The sequence below is a fragment of the Sylvia atricapilla genome, unplaced genomic scaffold (assembly GCF_009819655.1).
Source record: "Sylvia atricapilla isolate bSylAtr1 unplaced genomic scaffold, bSylAtr1.pri scaffold_88_arrow_ctg1, whole genome shotgun sequence".
NCBI classification, from domain to species: domain Eukaryota; kingdom Metazoa; phylum Chordata; class Aves; order Passeriformes; family Sylviidae; genus Sylvia; species Sylvia atricapilla.
In genome coordinates, this window is record NW_027077169.1 from 1 (window position 1) to 18,786 (window position 18,786).

Consider the following 18,786-nt stretch of genomic DNA (forward strand, 5'->3'; position numbering starts at 1 on the left):
CCCCCGGGGCTGGAGGTGTCACCCCCCGACTCCAGCAGGGTCACGGCCGCCCGGAGCCCTGCGGGAAAAAGGGGAGATGGGGATGGGAAAAGATCCACCAGTGACCCAAAATCCTGACCAAATCAATCCCATGGCATTAAAATTTACATTAAAAAAAATTATTAATTTTTATTATAGTAAAGTTTTTATTCTGTTAATAACAAATAATTAGCTTAAATACTGATCCTGACCCAGCTGGAGTCCGGGGGTGACACCTCCAGCCCCCGGGGGCTCCCTGCGCCTCCTCTGCCGCGGCTCCGGGTTCGATTTCGGGCATTTTGGGATGTATTGGCTACGCCAGAGCCCCGGGAAGGCGCTGGAATGGATCGCGGGGATCAACGGCGACGGTGACACCACTTGGTACCCAACATCCTTCACGGGCCGGGTGACGATCTCCAGGGACAACGGGCAGAGCTCGGTGACACTGACCATGAACAGCCTCAGGGACGAGGATTCCGGCTCCTATTTCTGCGCCAAAAATTCCGGTTCTTACGGCGATGGCGCCGCTGGTATTGTAGCTGCTGGTGGGTTCGCTCCGCCCCTACGGCCGTGTCACCAGCTGTCCCCAGACCCGTCCCCCAAACCCCACCCGTGACCCCATCATTGTCCCCGAGTCCCAACCCAAAATTGGTTCAGCCCCAAAATCTCAGCTGTTGGCCCCAAACCTCAGCTGGCGGCTCCGGGTCTCACCCAAATTGTGCAAAACTTTGTGCAAACGGCCGAGATTTGGGCCCAATGGGGCAGATTTGGGTTTGTGACTGTCACTCTGTGCCAGGAGTGGGAATGTGGGGCCAAGGACTCGGATTTTGGCCAAAAGTTGGGGTTTGGGGCCAAATCAGCCCAATGAGTGCAGCGCTGGCACAGCCGGGGCAGATCTGGGGCCAAGGGCCGAGAGCTGGGCCAGGGGCTGGGGTCTGGGGGAAGGGTCTGGGCTGTGGGGACAGCTGGGGACAGCTGGGGACAGCTGGGGACACTGAGATGGGGGCGGGGCCAGCACCGGCATCGTCACCATAATCAGCATAACCATAACCACTGCTGTCAGATTTGGCACAGAAATAGGAGCCGGAATCCTCGTCCCTGAGGCTGTTCATGGTCAGTGTCACCGAGCCCTGCCCGTTGTCCCTGGAGATCGTCACCCGGCCCTGCACTGACGGCGCAGAGCTGGACCCGATACCCGCACTGTTGATCCCCGCAACGTATTCCAGCGCCTCTCCAGGTTTATGCCGTATCCACATTATTCCATAATTCCCGAAATCGAACCCGGAGGCGCGGCAGAGCAGAGTCAGGGACCCCCCCGGGGGCTGGAGGTCCCCCCCGGACTCCAGCAGGGTCAGGAGCAGTATTTAGGCTAATTATTCGTTATTACCAAAATACAAACTTTATTATAATAAAAATCAATAATTTTTTTTAATGTAAATTTTAATGCCAAAGGTTTGATTTGGTCAGGATTTTGGGTCACTGGTTGATCTTTTCCCATCCCCATCTCCCCTTTTTCCCGCAGGGCTCCAGGCGGCCGTGACCCTGCTGGAGTCCGGGGGGGACCTCCAGCCCCCGGGGGGTCCCTGCGCCTCCTCTGCCGAGGGTCTGGGTTCGATTTCGGGAGTAAAGGAATGATGTGGATCCGGCAGAAACCTGGGAAGGCGCTGGAATGGGTCGCAGGGATCCAGAACGATGGCACCAGCAGATACGCAGCGTCTGTGCAGGGCCGGTTCACGATCTCCAGGGACAACGGGCAGAGCTCGGTGACACTGACCATGAACAGCCTCAAGGACGAGGATTCCGGCTCCTATTTCTGTGCCAAATGTGCCAGTGCTTATTGTGATTATGATGTTAATGGGAGTGATGCTGGTTGCAGCCCTGCCTCTGTTGTTGGGCCCCCAAAGGTCTCAAGTCATGTCACCCTTCCACCGGCCCCTGACCCGACTCTGGAGATCGTTTCCCCATTTACTCCAAAGGTGACCCTTGACCCCAAATCCTGCCCCAAAACTCCCCCCGTGGCCCCCAACCTTCTCCCCTGGCCCCAGCCCTGACCTTTCTCTCCGCTGCCGGCACAGAGCAGCCGCCACCGACACCAATCCCCGGGCTCGGCCCCGGGCCCCAATGTCCCCCCAAACCGGGACCACGGGCCCCAAATCTCGGCCCTCGGGGCCACGTCGGGAAGGACAAAGGGGAGATTTGGGGCCGGGAGCTGTGGTTTGGGGCCAGCGGGTGGGAATTGGGATGAGCCAGGGCAAGGGTGGGATGGAGGGTCAAGGGCGGGGTCAGGGGGCGGGGTTTGGGGGAAGGGGCGGGGCTTTGGGGACAGCTGGGGACACAGAGATGGGGGTGGGGTCTAAGCCGTCATAACCAAAGCCATGTCGCTAACCAGCAGCAGCAGCACAACAACAACTAGCAGCGGATTTGGCACAGAAATAGATTCCGGAATCCTCGTCCCTGAGGCTGTTCATGGTCAGTGTCACCGAGCTCTGCCCGTTGTCCCTGGAGATCGTCACCCGGCCCTTCACGGACGGCGCGTAATAGGTGTTGCCACCAGTGTTGCTGATACTGGCGACCCATTCCAGCCCCTTCCCGGGGCTCTGCCGGACCCAGTGCACTGTGTAACTCCCGAAATCAAACCCAGACCCTCGGCAGAGGAGGCGCAGGGAGCCCCCGGGGGCTGGAGGTCCCCCCCGGACTCCAGCAGGGTCACGGCCGCCCGGAGCCCTGCGGGAAAAAGGGGAGATGGGGATGGGAAAACCTCGACCACTGAAATAAAATCACAATTATATAAATTAATTATATTTTTCTGGTTTAATTTTTCCCTCTGAGGATGTGATGTGGGGCCAAGACTCGGGATTTTGGGCCAATGGTTGAATATTTCCCATCTCAAAGCAATATCCAGGATCCATTATTTGGACTCTTGCAATTAACACTGGACCCATTAAGTAATGAAATTGATCCCTGCATTTTAATTAGACCATTTAATTAGTGAATCCAGTGACTATAATGAATTCACAGCAATTCAATTAGGAATTGTATACCTGCAATCGAGTCAATTGTATTAATTAATACACTGGGCATTTGAAATTCCCTTGGACCCATGAATTAATTGGTTGTACACCTGGAATTACCTTGGACCCATTAATGACTGAATTGGACTTTGCCAATTAGCCCGAGAGCCATTAATTAATGAACCAGACTGCAGCACTCAACCCCCTACTCGAAAATTATCAACCCCCACACTCAACCCCACCCTGTAATTCTTTAATTACGCTCACCCCATTTCCCAGAAAAAACCCTCCCCTCCTCTTAAACAGGTGTGTCCCGGCGCCTCCGGAGCGCCACGCCCACCCCGGGACACGCCCGGATCCGGCGCCTCATCCCCATCTCCCCTTTTTCCCGCAGGGCTCCGGGCGGCCGTGACCCTGCTGGAGTCCGGGGGTGACACCTCCAGCCCCCGGGGGGTCCCTGCGCCTCCTCTGCCGAGGGTCTGGGTTCGATTTTGGGAAATTTGGGATGGGCTGGTATCGACAGAGAGCTGAGAAGTGGCTGGAATACATCGCGAGTATCACCAGCAACAGTGGCTGGATCGGCTACGCGCCGTCAGTCAAGGGTCGGTTCACCATCTCCAGGGACAACGGGCAGAGCTCGGTGACACTGACCATGAACAGCCTCAGGGACGAGGATTCCGGCTCCTATTTCTGTGCCAAATGTTTTGACAGTGGTTATGGTTACGGTGCTGCTGGTGCTGATGATGATGTTGCTGATGCTGGTCCTGGCCCGTTTTCCCCAGTGCTGGGTGCCCAAATATCCTGGAATCCTCTGCTCCTTCCCCCAAATCTCAGCCCTTGGCCCTAATTCTTGGCCATTTCACACCAAACTCCGCCATCTCTTCCCCAACTCTCGAGTTTTCCTCAATTTTCACCATTTCTCCCAAATCTCGGCCCCTCCCTCAAACTGTCCCCATTGGCCCAGAACCACCCCCCAAATCTCGGCTTTTCCCCCCAGATTTCCGCTCCCTTCACTTCTGACCCTCGGCCTGAACATCCCCCGGGGGCAGCCCCAAATCTCCACCACCGGCACCAAACCTCGGCCACGGGCCCCAAATCCTGAGGGTTTGCCCCCAAAATGGGCCCCGAGGGGCGGGACGTGGGGCTGAGACATGAGGTCAGGGGTCAGAGGGGGAGATTTGGGGCAGATCCTGTTCGGGGTTGGGGTAAAGGGGCAGGAACGGGGTCAGGGGTTGGGGTTTGGGGGAAGGGTCCTGGCTTTGGGGACACCCGGGGACCCAATGATTGGGGACGTGACAAAACCACCATAACCAACATCAGCACCACGACCACCACCAGGAGCAGCATAAGCACCATAAACACCGGCATTTTTGGCACAGAAATAGGAGCCGGAATCCTCGTCCCTGAGGCTGTTCATGGTCAGTGTCACCGAGCTCTGCCCGTTGTCCCTGGAGATCGTCACCCGGCCCTTGAACGACGGCGCGTATTCGGTGTAACCACCATTGCTGTTGATCCTTGCAACGAATTCCAGCCCCTGCCCGGGTCTCTGGCGGATCCAGCCCATCCCAAATTGTCCAAAATCGAACCCAGACCCTCGGCAGAGGAGGCGCAGGGACCCCCCCGGGGGCTGGAGGTCCCCCCCGGACTCCAGCAGGGGCAGGGTCACTGCTTAGGGTAATTATCCATTATTAACAAAACTTGATTATACCAAAAAATATACATTAATTTTTTAAATTTAATTTTTAATGCCTTGGGTTTGATGAGGTCAGGATTTTGGGTTACTGGTTGATCTTTTCCCATCCCCATCTCCCCTTTTTCCCGCAGGGCTCCGGGCGGCCGTGACCCTGCTGGAGTCCGGGGGTGACACCTCCAGCCCCCGGGGGGGTCCCTGACTCTGCTCTGCCGCACTTTGGGGTTTAATTTCGGAGGTTACCAAAAGGAATGGGTCCGGCAGAGCCCCGGGAAGGGGCTGGAATACGTCGCAGCGATCAGCATTGGTGGTGACACCACCAGATACACGCCATCGCTGCAGGGCCGGGTGACGATCTCCAGGGACAACGGGCAGAGCTCGGTGACACTGACCATGAACAGCCTCAGGGACGAGGATTCCGGAATCTATTTCTGTGCCAGATCTGCTGGTGGTCTTTGGTCAGCTATTGCTGCTGATGGTTTTGGCCTCACCGCCATGGCCGTGTCCCCAGCTGTCCCCAGCTGTCCCCAGCTGTCCCCACAGCCCAGACCCTTCCCCCAGAGCTCAGCCCCTGGCCCAGTCTCTCCCCATTGGCTGCAGCCTTCCACCGCTCCTGCCCCACATCCTCAGCTCCTGCCCCACATCCTCAGCTCCTGCCCCACATCCTCAGCTCCTGCCCCACATCCTCAGCTCCTGCCCCGGCCGGGGCCCTTTGGGCTCCTGAGCTGACCCTCTGCCCCTGACCCAGCCCTGGCCCGGAACTCGCCCAACTCTCCCCAAATCTCCGCTGCCGGCACCGAGCAGCCGCCACCGACACCAATCCCCGGGCTCGGCCCCGGGCCCCAATGTCCCCCCAAACCGGGACCACGGGCCCCAAATCTCGGCCCTCGGGGCCACGTCGGGAAGGACAAAGGGGAGATTTGGGGCCGGGAGCTGTGGTTTGGGGCCAGCGGGTGGGAATTGGGATGAGCCAGGGCAAGGGTGGGATGGAGGGTCAAGGGCGGGGTCAGGGGGCGGGGTTTGGGGGAAGGGGCGGGGCTTTGGGGACAGCTGGGGACACAGAGATGGGGGTGGCATCTAAACCGTCATAACCAAAGCCATGTCCCTCACCAGCAGCAGCAGCACAACAACAACTAGCAGCGGATTTGGCACAGAAATAGATTCCGGAATCCTCGTCCCTGAGGCTGTTCATGGTCAGTGTCACCGAGCTCTGCCCGTTGTCCCTGGAGATCGTCACCCGGCCCTTCACGGACGGCGCGTAGTAGGTGTTGCCACCATTGTTGCTGATACTGGCGACCCATTCCAGCCCCTTCCCGGGTCTCTGGCGGATCCAGAACATCTCAGAACTCCCGAAATCGAACCCGGAGGCGCGGCAGAGGAGGCGCAGGGACCCCCCGGGGGCTGGAGGTCCCCCCCGGACTCCAGCAGGGTCACGGCCGCCCGGAGCCCTGCGGGAAAAAGGGGAGATGGGGATGGGGAAAGATCCACCAGTGACCCAAAATCCTGACAAAATCAAACACAAAGGCATTAAAAATAAAACTGAAAAAGATATTCTAATATAATAAAAACTATTAGTTTCTTTTTTATGGATAATTATCTTAAATAAATATCCTGACCCTGCTGGAGTCCGGGGGGGACCTCCAGCCCCCCGGGGGGTCCCTGCGCCTCCTCTGTCGCACCTCTGGGTTCGATTTTGGAAAATTTGCGATGTTGTGGATCCGCCAGAGACCCGGGCAGGCGCTGGAATTCGTTGCCAGTATCAACAGCGATGGCAGCACCGCGTACGCTTCATCGGTGAAGGGCCGGGTGACGATCTCCAGGGACAACGGGCAGAGCTCGGTGACACTGACCATGAACAGCCTCAGGGACGAGGATTCCGGCTCCTATTTCTGTGCCAGACGTTACAGCGGTGGTTTTTACAGCCTTATCTTGGGTGCTGCTGCTGCTGGTGGTATTGGGAACACGGCTCACGGCCCCAAGCCCTCACCACGGCGTCCCGGAATTTCCCACAATCCCCTGACCATTCATCCCAAATCCCAACCCTTGGCCCCAAATCTCGACCATTTCCCCCCAAACTCTGCCATCGCTGCCTGGACTCTTGGCTTTCCACCCAATTTTCCCCATTTGCCCAAAATCTCCCCGATGCGTTTCGGTGTCGGCTCCGGGGCCGTGTTGGAGCCATGGACAAAATCCCAGAATTTCCTTTTTCTGGAGAGTTCTGGCCAATTCGTGGCCCCTTGTCACTCAGTGCCAGGAGGAAAAATTTGGGATCCAGGGTTGGGATTTTGGCCAAAGGTTGGGGTTTGGGGCCAAATCAGCCCAATGAGTGCAGCGCTGGCACAGCCGGGGCAGATCTGGGGCCAAGGGCCGAGAGCTGGGCCAGGGGCTGGGGTCTGGGGGCAGGGTCTGGGCTGTGGGGACAGCTGGGGACAGCTGGGGACACTGAGATGGGGGCGGGGCCAGCAGTGACGCCGTCACTATTGCTAGCAGCAGCAACACCAGTACTAGGAGATTTCCCACAGAAATAGGAGCCGGAATCCTCGTCCCTGAGGCTGTTCATGGTCAGTGTCACCGAGCTCTGCCCGTTGTCCCTGGAGATCGTTGCCCGGCCCTTGAACGACGGCGCGTAGTAGGTGTAGCCACTTTTGGTGATCCCTCCGATCCATTCCAGCGCCTTCCCGGGGCTCTGCCGAACCCAGTTCATTCCAAAATTCCCGAAATCGAACCCGGACCCTCGGCAGAGGAGGCGCAGGGAGCCCCCGGGGGCTGGAGGTCGCCCCCGGACTCCAGCAGGGTCACGGCCGCCTGGAGCCCTGCGGGAAAAAGGGGAGATGGGGATGGGAAAAGCTCGATCACTGACCCACAGTCCTGACTGTTGGTTCCTAATGTAATGCTTCTAGCAAAAAATTATTGGAAAAATTAAAATATTAAATAGTTGTTTTAAATTCTTAATTATTCATATTTCACTTAAAAATTAAACAGGCTTCAGGTGACCCTGCTGGAGTCCGGGGGTGACACCTCCAGCCCCCCGGGGTGTCCCTGCGCCTCCTCTGCCGCGGCTCCGGGTTCGATTTCGGGCATTTTGGGATGTATTGGCTACGCCAGAGCCCCGGGAAGGCGCTGGAATGGATCGCGGGGATCAACGGCGACGGTGACACCACTTGGTACCCAACATCCTTCACGGGCCGGGTGACGATCTCCAGGGACAACGGGCAGAGCTCGGTGACACTGACCATGAACAGCCTCAGGGACGAGGATTCCGGCTCCTATTTCTGTGCCAAAAATTCCGGTTCTTACGGCGATGGCGCCGCTGGTATTGCAGCTGCTGGTGGGTTTGCTCCGCCCCTACGGCCGTGTCACCAGCTGTCCCCAGACCTGTCCCCCAAACCCCACCCCTGACCCCATCATTGTCCCCGAGTCCCAACCCGGAACTGGTTCAGCCCCAAATCTCAACTATCGGCCCCAAACCTCAGCTGGCACCTCCGGGTCTCACCCAAATTGTGGAAAACTTTGTGCAAACGGCCGAGATTTGGGACCAATGGGGCAGATTTGGGTTTGTGACTGTCACTCTGTGCCAGGAGAGGGAATTTGGGGCCCAGGGCTGGGATTTTGGCCAAAAGTTGGGGTTTGGGGTCAAATCAGCCCAATGAGTGCAGCGCTGGCACAGCCGGGGCAGATCTGGGGCCAAGGGCCGAGAGCTGGGCCAGGGGCTGGGGTCTGGGGGAAGGGTCTGGGCTGTGGGGACAGCTGGGGACAGCTGGGGACAGCTGGGGACAGCTGGGGACACTGAGATGGGGGCGGGGCCAGCACCAGCATCATCACCATAAGCAGCAGCAGCCCAACCAGTACCAGCACCTTTGGCACAGAAATAGGAGCCGGAATCCTCGTCCCTGAGGCTGTTCATGGTCAGTGTCACCGAGCTCTGCCCGTTGTCCCTGGAGATCGTCACCCGGCCCTGCACTGACGATGCGTATGCCGTGCTGTCACCATCGCTGTTGATCCCCGCAAGCCATTCCAGCGCCTGGCTGGGTCTCTGTCGATACCAGCCCATCCCAAAATTCCCGAAATCGAACCCGGAGGCGCGGCAGAGGAGGCGCAGGGACCCCCCGGGGGGCTGGAGGTATTGGCCGGACTCCAGCAGGGTCAGGGTCACTATATAAGCTAATTATTCACAATTCTAAAATTTACTGTATTAAAAATTAATAATTTATTCTTTTTCTATTTGATTTTTAACGCCAAGGGTTTTATTTGGTCAGGATTTTGGGTCACTGGTTGATCTTTTCCCATCCCCATCTCCCCTTTTTCCCGCAGGGCTCCGGGCGGCCGTGACCCTGCTGGAATCCGGGGGGGACACCTCCAGCCCCCGGGGGTCCCTGCGCCTCCTCTGCCGAGGGTCTGGGTTCGATTTTGGGAGTTTTGGAATGTACTGGATCCGTCAGAAACCCGGGCAGGCGCTGGAATTTGTCGCGGGGATCAACAGCGATGGTGGCAGCACGAACTACGCACCGTCAGTCAAGGGTCGGTTCACCATCTCCAGGGACAACGGGCAGAGCTCGGTGACACTGACCATGAACAGCCTCAGGGACGAGGATTCCGGCTCCTATTTCTGTGCCAAACGTGACGATGGTTATGCTAATGCTGATAATGCTGCTGTTATTCCCGTTCCCCACCCCAAGTCACCCGAGTGTCCCAGACCCGTCCCCCAATCCTCAGCCCTTGACCGTTTCTCCAAAGGTTTGATGGATTCGGCCCCAAATCTGTTCTTTAATCTCCGCCCCCGAGGTCAGCGTTGTGCCTGGGGCCAGGACACGGGTTCAAGGGTCAGGATTGGGGTCAGGGGTTCAGATTTGGGGACGGGTCTGGGCTTTGGGGTCAGCAGGGGACGGAGAGATGTGGGCCAGGCTAAAACCAACATCACCACCATAAGGAATAGTGTTTGCAGCAGCAGTAACTTTACCACTGGAACCAGAGCTATAGGCGTTTTTGGCACAGAAATAGGAGCCGGAATCCTCGTCCCTGAGGCTGTTCATGGTCAGTGTCACCGAGCTCTGCCCGTTGTCCCTGGAGATTGTCACCCGGCCCTTCATGGACGGCGTGTACCAGGTGTAACTGCCATTGAAAGTGATACTTGCAATCCATTCCAGCGTCTGCCCGGGTCTCTGGCGCAGCCACTCCATTTGATAATTCCCAAAATCGAACCCAGACCCTCGGCAGAGGAGGCGCAGGGACCCCCCGGGGGCTGGAGGTCCCCCCCGGACTCCAGCAGGGTCACGGCCGCCTGGAGCGCTGCGGGAAAAAGGGGAGATGGAAAAAGATGAAGCAGTGACCCAAAATCTTGACCTCATCAAACCCAAGGCATTAAAGTTAAATTAAAAAATAACTATTAATTTTTAATTATAATAAATTTTGTATTTTATTAATAATGAATAATTAGTCTAAATACTGATCCTGACCCTGCTGGAGTCCAGGGGGGACCTCCAACCCCCGGAGGATCTTTGCACCACCTCTGCCGCGCCTCTGGGTTCGATTTTGGACAATTCTGGATGGGCTGGATCCGGCAGAGCCCCGGGAAGGGGCTGGAATGGCTCGCGGATATCAGCAGTGATGGTGGCACCACCTATTACGCGCCGTCGGTCAAGGGCCGGGTGACGATCTCCAGGGACAACGGGCAGAGCTCGGTGACACTGACCATGAACAGCCTCAGGGACGAGGATTCTGGCTCCTATTTCTGTGCCAAACCTGCTCGGCCTGGCTGCGGTGCTGGTGGTGCTATATTTGGTGAGAATCCCTGTGGCGGCCCCACCCCGATCTCTCTGACCACAGCTGTCCCAGTAGCCCCGCCCATTCCCCCCAAACCCCGCCCCCTGACCCCGCCCTTGACCCTCCATCCCACCCTTGGCCCGGCTCGGTCCCAGTTCCCACCCGCTGGCCCCAAACCACAGCTCCCGGCCCACCTGGGCAGCCCAGGAGGAGGAGGAGGAGGAGGAGGAGGAGGAGGAGGAGGAGGAGGAGGAGGAAGGCGGCTGTGGGAATTTCTGGCTCTTCCCTGCCCCAGGCTCCGGGCGGATAAAACTCCGGAGCCGTCGGGTTTGAAGTCTCACTCTGGAGTTTATTATCCTCGTCTGTCCCAAACCCGCGGGGTGTGAGTTCTCTGTGTCGGGGGCAGAAAGTGACCCCACCACGGGGCCGCTTCAGGGCGGTTTGAACCCCAATTATCCCAGGAACAGGGGACACCTTCGTTATTTGTGCTTCTGACCCCGTTGTGACCCCCAAAAACCCGCAATGGGAAACGTTTTCACCCAGTGACGGGAAATCACACGGATTGTGAAGGAGGAAGAGGAAGGTGCAAATCTCAGCATTGGGAATTCTGACAAAAGGGATATTTCTAAACATAATTAGTTATAATTGAAATTTAAAATGATAAATTATTACGATAACTTATTACAATTTTCCAATTAAGGTTTTTGTTTTGAGGGCTTGATTTGGGGCCAACAGTCAGGATTTTGGGTCAAAGGCTGGGCTTACCCCATCCCCATCTCCCCTTTTTCCCGCAGGGCTCCGGGCGGCTGTGACCCTGCTGGAGTCCGGGGGGGACCTCCAGCCCCCGGGGGCTCCCTGCGCCTCCTCTGCCGAGGGTCTGGGTTCGATTTTGGGAGAAAAGGAATGATGTGGGTCCGGCAGAGCCCCGGGAAGGCGCTGGAATGGATCGCAGGGATCCACAGCGATGGCAGCCCCAGATACGCGCCGTCGTTCAAGGGCCGGGTGACGATCTCCAGGGACAACGGGCAGAGCTCGGTGACACTGACCATGAACAGCCTCAGGGACGAGGATTCCGGAATCTATTTCTGTGCCAAAGATGCTTATGCTGGTAATGCTAATGCTGCTCATGGTTTTGCCCCACCCCCATGGCCGTGTCCCCCGCTGTCCCCAGCTGTCCCCAGCTGTCCCCAGCTGTCCCCAGCTGTCCCCAGAGCCCTCTCCTGGCCCTCTGTCCCCACCCTGGGGCTGGTGGGGCTGTGGGCTCTGGGCTTTGGGGACAGCTGGGGACACGGCGATGGGGGCGGGACCGAGGCCGGCACGGTCACCATAACCAGTGACAGCGAAACGGGAGGGACCAAAACAACCCTCAGAACTTCTGGCACAGAAATGGGGATGGGAAATCTGGGGGGAAAAGCCGAGATTTGGTGCCAAGGGTTCGGTTTTTGGGGAGGGTTCTGGGGATTTTGGGGACAGGTGGGATCCCAGAACTGGCAAATAGAGGCGACGAGCAGCAATAAAACCAGCATTGGAAACCACGCCACCATAACCACAACCACTGTCAACACATTTGGCACAGAAATAGGAGCCGGAATCCTCGTCCTTGAGGCTGTTCATGGTCAGTGTCACCGAGCTCTGCCCGTTGTCCCTGGAGATCGTGAACCGACCCTCGACTGACGGCGCGTATCCAATGTTGCCACCATCGTTCTTGATGCCTGCGATCCATTCCAGCCCCTGCCCAGGCCTCTGTCGGATCCAGAACATGGAGTAACTCCCAAAACTGAACCCAGACCCTCGGCAGAGGAGGCACAGGGACCCCCTGGGAGGCTGGAGGTCCCCCCCGGACTCCAGCAGGGTCAGGATCAATATTTAACATAATTATTCAAAATTAAAAAAATAAAAGCTTTAGTATAATACAATTTATTACTTAATTTTTTATATTTAAGTTTAAATGCCTTGGGTTTGATGAGGTCAAGATTTTGGTTCACTGGTTGATCTTTTCCCATCCCCATCTCCCCTTTTTCCCGCAGGGCTCCGGGCGGCCGTGACCCTGCTGGAGTCCGGGGGGGACCTCCAGCCCCCGGGGGGTCCCTGCGCCTCCTCTGCCGCGCCTCCGGGTTCGATTTCGGGAGTTTCAACATGGGCTGGATGCGCCAGAAACCCGGGCAGGCGCTGGAATACGTCGCACAGATTAGGAATGGAGGCAGCACCTGGTACACGCCGTCGTTCAAGGGCCGGGTGACGATCTCCAGGGACAACGGGCAGAGCTCGGTGACACTGACCATGAACAGCCTCAGGGACGAGGATTCCGGCTCCTATTTCTACGGGAAATCTACTGGTACTGGTGCTGCTGCTGCTAGCAATAGTGACAGCGTCACTGCTGGCCCCGCCCCCATCTCAGTGTCCCCAGCTGTCCCCAGCTGTCCCCAGCTGTCCCCACAGCCCAGACCCTTCCCCCAGACCCCAGCCCCTGGCCCAGCTCTCGGCCCTTTCCCCCAGATCTCCCCCGGCTTCCCCAACACCAACCAGTTCCCCAAACCCTCGATTGGTTCTGCCCCAAAACTCAGCAGCTTTGGCCCCAAATCTCCGACATTTGACCCCAAATCTCCACTTTGGGCTCAGAGCCGCAGCCCCTGACCCAAACCTCGACCTCTGACCCCAAACCTCGACCTCTGACCCCAAACCTCGGCGCTTTGGGCACTTTTGGGGCTCAGGGTGAGATTTGGGGCCAAGAGTTGAGTTTGGGGCCAGAGCCCGGCCAGGGTTTGGGGTCACTGGGCAGCGCCGGTGCCGAGGGAGGAGATGTGGGGCAAAGGGTCAGGGACGGGTCAGTGAGGGCTGGGGGAAGGGTCTGGGCTGGGGGGACAGCTGCGGACAGCTGGGGACAGCTGGGGACAGCTGCGGACAGCTGGGGACAGCTGGGGACACAGGGACAGGGGAGGGGCCAAATACACACTGAACAAACATCAGCAGCACCCCAACCAGCCCCAGCTTCTTTGGCACAGAAATAGATCCCGGAATCCTCGTCCCTGAGGCTGTTCATGGTCAGTGTCACCGAGCTCTGCCCGTTGTCCCTGGAGATCCTGAACCTGCCCTTCACCGACGGGGCGTAGTATGTGCTGCCACCATTGTTGGTGATCGCTGCAACAAATTCCAGCCCCTTCCCAGGTCTCTGGCAGATCCACTGCATGTCAAAACTCCCGAAATCGAACCCAGACCCTCGGCAGAGGAGGCGCAGGGACCCCCCGGGGGCTGGAGGTCCCCCCCGGACTCCAGCAGGGTCACGGCCGCCCGGAGCCCTGCGGGAAAAAGGGGAGATGGGGATGGGAAAAGATCCACCAGTGACCCAAAATCTTGACCTCATCAAACCCAAGGCATTAAAACTTAAATATAAAAAATTAAGTAATAAATTGTATTATACTAAAGCTTTTATTTTTTTAATTTTGAATAATTATGTTAAATATTGATCCTGACCCTGCTGGAGTCCGGGGGGGACCTCCAGCCTCCCAGGGGGTCCCTGTGCCTCCTCTGCCGAGGATTTGGGTTCAGTTTTGGGAGTTACTCCATGTTCTGGATCCGACAGAGGCCTGGGCAGGGGCTGGAATATGTCGGAGGCATCAAGAATGATGGTGGCAACATTGGATACGCGCCGTCAGTCGAGGGTCGGTTCAGGATCTCCAGGGACAACGGGCAGAGCTCGGTGACACTGACCATGAACAGCCTCAAGGACGAGGATTCGGCCTCCTATTTCTGTGCCAAATGTGTTGACAGTGGTTGTGGTTATGGTGGCGTGGTTTCCAATGCTGGTTTTATTGCTGCTCGTCGCCTCTATTTGCCAGTTCTGGGATCCCACCTGTCCCCAAAATCCCCAGAACCCTCCCCAAAAACCGAACCCTTGGCACCAAATCTCGGCTTTTCCCCCCAGATTTCCCATCCCCATTTCTGTGCCAGAAGTTCTGAGGGTTGTTTTGGTCCCTCCCGTTTCGCTGTCACTGGTTATGGTGACCGTGCCGGCCTCGGTCCCGCCCCCATCGCCGTGTCCCCAGCTGTCCCCAAAGCCCAGAGCCCACTGCCCCACCAGCCCCAGGGTGGGGACAGAGGGGCTGGGGAGGGCTCTGGGGACAGCTGGGGACAGCTGGGGACACGGCCATGGGGGTGGGACAAAACCATGAGCAGCATTAGCATTACCAGCATAAGCACCTTTGGCACAGAAATAGATTCCAGAATCCTCGTCCTTGAGGCTGTTCATGGTCAGTGTCACCGAGCTCTGCCCGTTGTCCCTGGAGATCGTCACCCGGCCCTTGAACGACGGCGCGTAGTACGTGCTGCCACCGCTGTTGATCCCTGCAATCCATTCCAGCCCCTGCCCGGGTTTCTGACGGACCCAATACATGTCAAAACTCCCAAAATCGAACCCAGACCCTCGGCAGAGGAGGCGCAGGGACCCCCGGGGGCTGGAGGTGTCACCCTCGGACTCCAGCAGGGTCACGGCCGCCCGGAGCCCTGCGGGAAAAAGGGGAGATGGGGATGGGGAAAGATCAACCAGTGACCCAAAATCCTGACTGTTGGCCCCAAATCAAGCCCTCAAAACAAAAACTTAAATTGGAAAATTGTAATAAGTTATTATAATAATATATCAATAAAAATGTAAGTATAATCAATTATGTTAAGAAATAACCCTTCTGTCAGAGCTCCCAATGCTGAGATTTGCACCTTCCTCTTCCTCCTTCACAATCCGTGTGATTTCCCGTCACCGGGTGAAAACGTTTCCCATTGCGGGTTTTTGGGGGTCACAACGGGGTCAGAAGCACAAATAACGAAGGTGTCCCCTGTTCCTGGGATAATTGGGGCTCAAACCGCCCTGAAGAGGCCCCGTGGTGGGGTCACTTTCTGCCCCCGACACAGAGAACTCACACCCCGCGGGTTTGGGACAGACGAGGATAATAAACTCCAGAGTGAGACTTCAAACCCGACGGCTCCGGAGTTTTATCCGCCCGGAGCCTGGGGCAGGGAAGAGCCAGAAATTCCCACAGCCGCCTTCCTCCTCCTCCTCCTCCTCCTCCTCCTCCTCCTCCTCCTGGGCTGCCCAGGTGGGCCGGGAGCTGTGGTTTGGGGCCAGCGGGTGGGAACTGGGACCGAGCCAGGCAAGGGTGGGATGGAGGGTCAAGGGCGGGGTCAGGGGGCGGGGTTTGGGGGAAGGGGCGGGGCTAATGGGACAGCTGTGGTCAGAGAGATTGGGGTGGGGCCGCCACAGGGATCCTCACCAAAAACAGCACCACCAGCACCCGAGCCAGGCCGAGCAGGTTTGGCACAGAAATAGGAGCCGGAATCCTCGTCCCTGAGGCTGTTCATGGTCAGTGTCACCGAGCTCTGCCCCTTGTCCCTGGAGATCGTCACCCGGCCCTTGACCGACGGCGCGTATCTGGTGGTGCCACCATCACTGCTGATATCCGCGAGCCATTCCAGCCCCTTCCCGGGGCTCTGCCGGATCCAGCCCATCCAGTATTGTCCAAAATCGAACCCAGAGGCACGGCAGAGGTGGTGCAAAGATCCTCCGGGGGTTGGAGGTCCCCCCTGGACTCCAGCAGGGTCAGGATCAGCATTTAGACTAATTATTCATTATTAACAAAATACAAAATTTATTATAATTAAAAATTAATAGTTATTTTTTAATTTAACTTTAATGCCTTGGGTTTGATGAGGTCAAGATTTTGGGTCACTGCTTCATCTTTTTCCATCTCCCCTTTTTCCCGCAGGGCTCCGGGCGGCCGTGACCCTGCTGGAGTCCGGGGGGGACCTCCAGCCCCCGGGGGGTCCCTGCGCCTCCTCTGCCGAGGGTCTGGGTTCGATTTCGGACAATTTGGGATGGGCTGGTATCGACAGAGAGCTGGGCAGGGGCTGGAATTCGTGGCGAGTATCCAGACGGACGGCAACACCTACTACATGTCGTCACTGCGGGGCCGGGTGACGATCTCCAGGGACAACGGGCAGAGCTCGGTGACACTGACCATGAACAGCCTCAGGGACGAGGATTCCGGCTCCTATTTCTGTGCCAAAAAATATGATCGTTGGGGTGCTTTTCCTGATGCTGGCCGTGGTCCCAAGGTCCCACTGTTGGGATCCATCTGTCGCAATAAATCCCCGTAAACCTCCCCAAAACCCCGAACCCTCGCCCTCAAATCTTGGCCATTTCTCTCCAAACTCCGCCGTCGGTGCTCTAAATCTCAACTTTCCCTCCAGTTTTGACTGTTTGTCCCAAATCTCGGCTTTTCCCCCCAGATTTCCCATCCCCATTTCTGTGCCAGAAGTTCTGAGGGTTGTTTTGGTCCCTCCCGTTTCGCTGTCACTGGTTATGGTGACCGTGCTGGCCTCGGTCCCGCCCCCATCGCCGTGTCCCCAGCTGTCCCCAAAGCCCAGAGCCCACAGCCCCACCAGCCCCAGGGTGGGGACAGAGGGGCTGGGGCAGGGGAGGGCTCTGGGGACAGCTGGGGACAGCTGGGGACAGCTGGGGACAGCTGGGGACACGGCCATGGGGGTGGGACAAAACCATTAGCAGCATTAGCATTACCAGCATAAGCATCTTTGGCACAGAAATAGGAGCCGGAATCCTCGTCCCTGAGGCTGTTCATGGTCAGTGTCACCGAGCTCTGCCCCTTGTCCCTGGAGATCGTCACCCGGCCCTTGAACGACGGCGCGTAGAAGGTGCTGCCATCGCTGTTGATCCCTGCAATCCATTCCAGCGCCTTCCCGGGGCTCTGGCGGACCCAAATCATTCCTTTACTCCCAAAATCGAACCCAGACCCTCGGCAGAGGAGGCGCAGGGACCCCCCGGGGGCTGGAGGTCCCCCCCGGACTCCAGCAGGGTCACGGCCGCCCGGAGCCCTGCGGGAAAAAGGGGAGATGGGGATGAGGCGCCGGATCCGGGCGTGTCCCGGGGTGGGCGTGGCGCTCCGGAGGCGCCGGGACACACCTGGCAGGGCCAGCAGGGCCAGGAGGGCGAGGAGCGGGAGGAGCTCGGGGCCGTGGCCGGGGTCACTCTGGGGTCGGTGTCCCTCGGGGCATTTCGGGTTCATTAAGGAGCCATTAATTGGGTAATGTATGCAGCAGTGTCAGGCAAAGGTTTTGCAATAAATTTATGAGTAGATCAGAGTTAATTGCAGGGTTTGAGGCACTTTGCGACACGGGAAAATTCGGGTAGAGAGTTGGGGGCAAACCGGGGGAGTTTGGGGGGAGAAATGATGAAGATTCTGAGCTTTTGGCGGCCGTGACCCTGCTGGAGTCTGAGGGGACCTCCAGCCCCTGGAGGGTCCCTGACTCTGCTCTGCCGCGCCTCCGGGTTCAATTTTGGGAGTTTCAACATGGGCTGGATGCGGCAGAGCCCCGGGAAGGGGCTGGAGTTCGTGGCAGGGATCAGCAGCAACGGCAGCAACATCGGCTACGCACCTGGGGTCAAAGGTCGGGTGACGATCTCCAGGGACAACGGGCAGAGCTCGGTGACACTGACCATGAACAGCCTCAGGGACGAGGATTCCGGCTCCTATTTCTGTGCCAAGGGTGTTTTATCCTGTTGTGCTGCCTTTGCTGCTGATAGTGGAGCTGTGATGGTTCTGGCCCCGCCCCTGTCCCTGTGTCCCCAAACCCTCACTGACCCATCCCTGACCCTTTCTCCACACCTCCTGGCCCCTTTGGACCCCAGACTCACCTCTTGGTCCAAAAACTCAACCCCAAAAATGCCCAAAGGGCTGAGATTTGGGGCCAGCGGTCGATGTTTGGAGTCAGCGGTGTGTGCTGTGTGTGCGTGGAGCTGAAGGGATTGTTCCCGTGGGCGGCTCTGAGCGGCTGCTGAAGGAGACGCCTCAAAGAAGGTTCCAGAAATTCCCCTATCCCACAAGCCGCTGTGGGCTGTGGGCGGCCGTGACCCTGCTGGAGTCCGGGGGGGACCTCCAGCCCCCGGGGGGTCCCTGCGCCTCCTCTGCCGAGGGTCTGGGTTCAGTTTTGGGAGTTATGGAATGCAGTGGATCCGACAGAAGCCCGGGAAGGGGCTGGAATGGGTAGCAGGGATCAGCAGCAATGGTGGTTACATCAACTACGCGCCGTCAGTGCAGGGCCGGGTGACGATCTCCAGGGACAACGGGCAGAGCTCGGTGACACTGACCGTGAACAGCCTCAAGGACGAGGATTCCGGCTCCTATTTCTGTGCCAAGGGTGTTGATGCTGATGCTGATGCTGATGTTGGTTGTCGTTGTGGTGCTTGGGTTGTTATTTGGGCTTGGCCCCATCCCTGTCACTGTTTCCTGCCTGTCCCCAAAC

At 57.8% G+C, this 18,786-nt stretch overlaps 2 gene segments (V, D, J or C); one reads left to right on the plus strand and one right to left on the minus strand.

Annotated features, from left to right (window-relative positions):
* Positions 1-260: 260 nt before the first annotated feature.
* LOC136375089 (Ig heavy chain V region 6.96-like) lies at positions 261-634 on the plus strand (the record flags this gene model as incomplete). The annotated part of the segment is given in 1 exon segment: positions 261-634. A coding segment is annotated over 1 exon segment (374 nt), but the record flags the coding sequence as incomplete, so codon positions are not given.
* Positions 635-16,826: 16,192 nt separating this feature from the next.
* Positions 16,827-17,549, minus strand: LOC136375090 (immunoglobulin heavy variable 3-23-like). The segment is given in 2 exon segments: positions 16,827-17,358; positions 17,447-17,549. Coding segments are annotated over 2 exon segments (635 nt in total).
* Between the last annotated feature and the right edge of the window lie 1,237 nt (positions 17,550-18,786).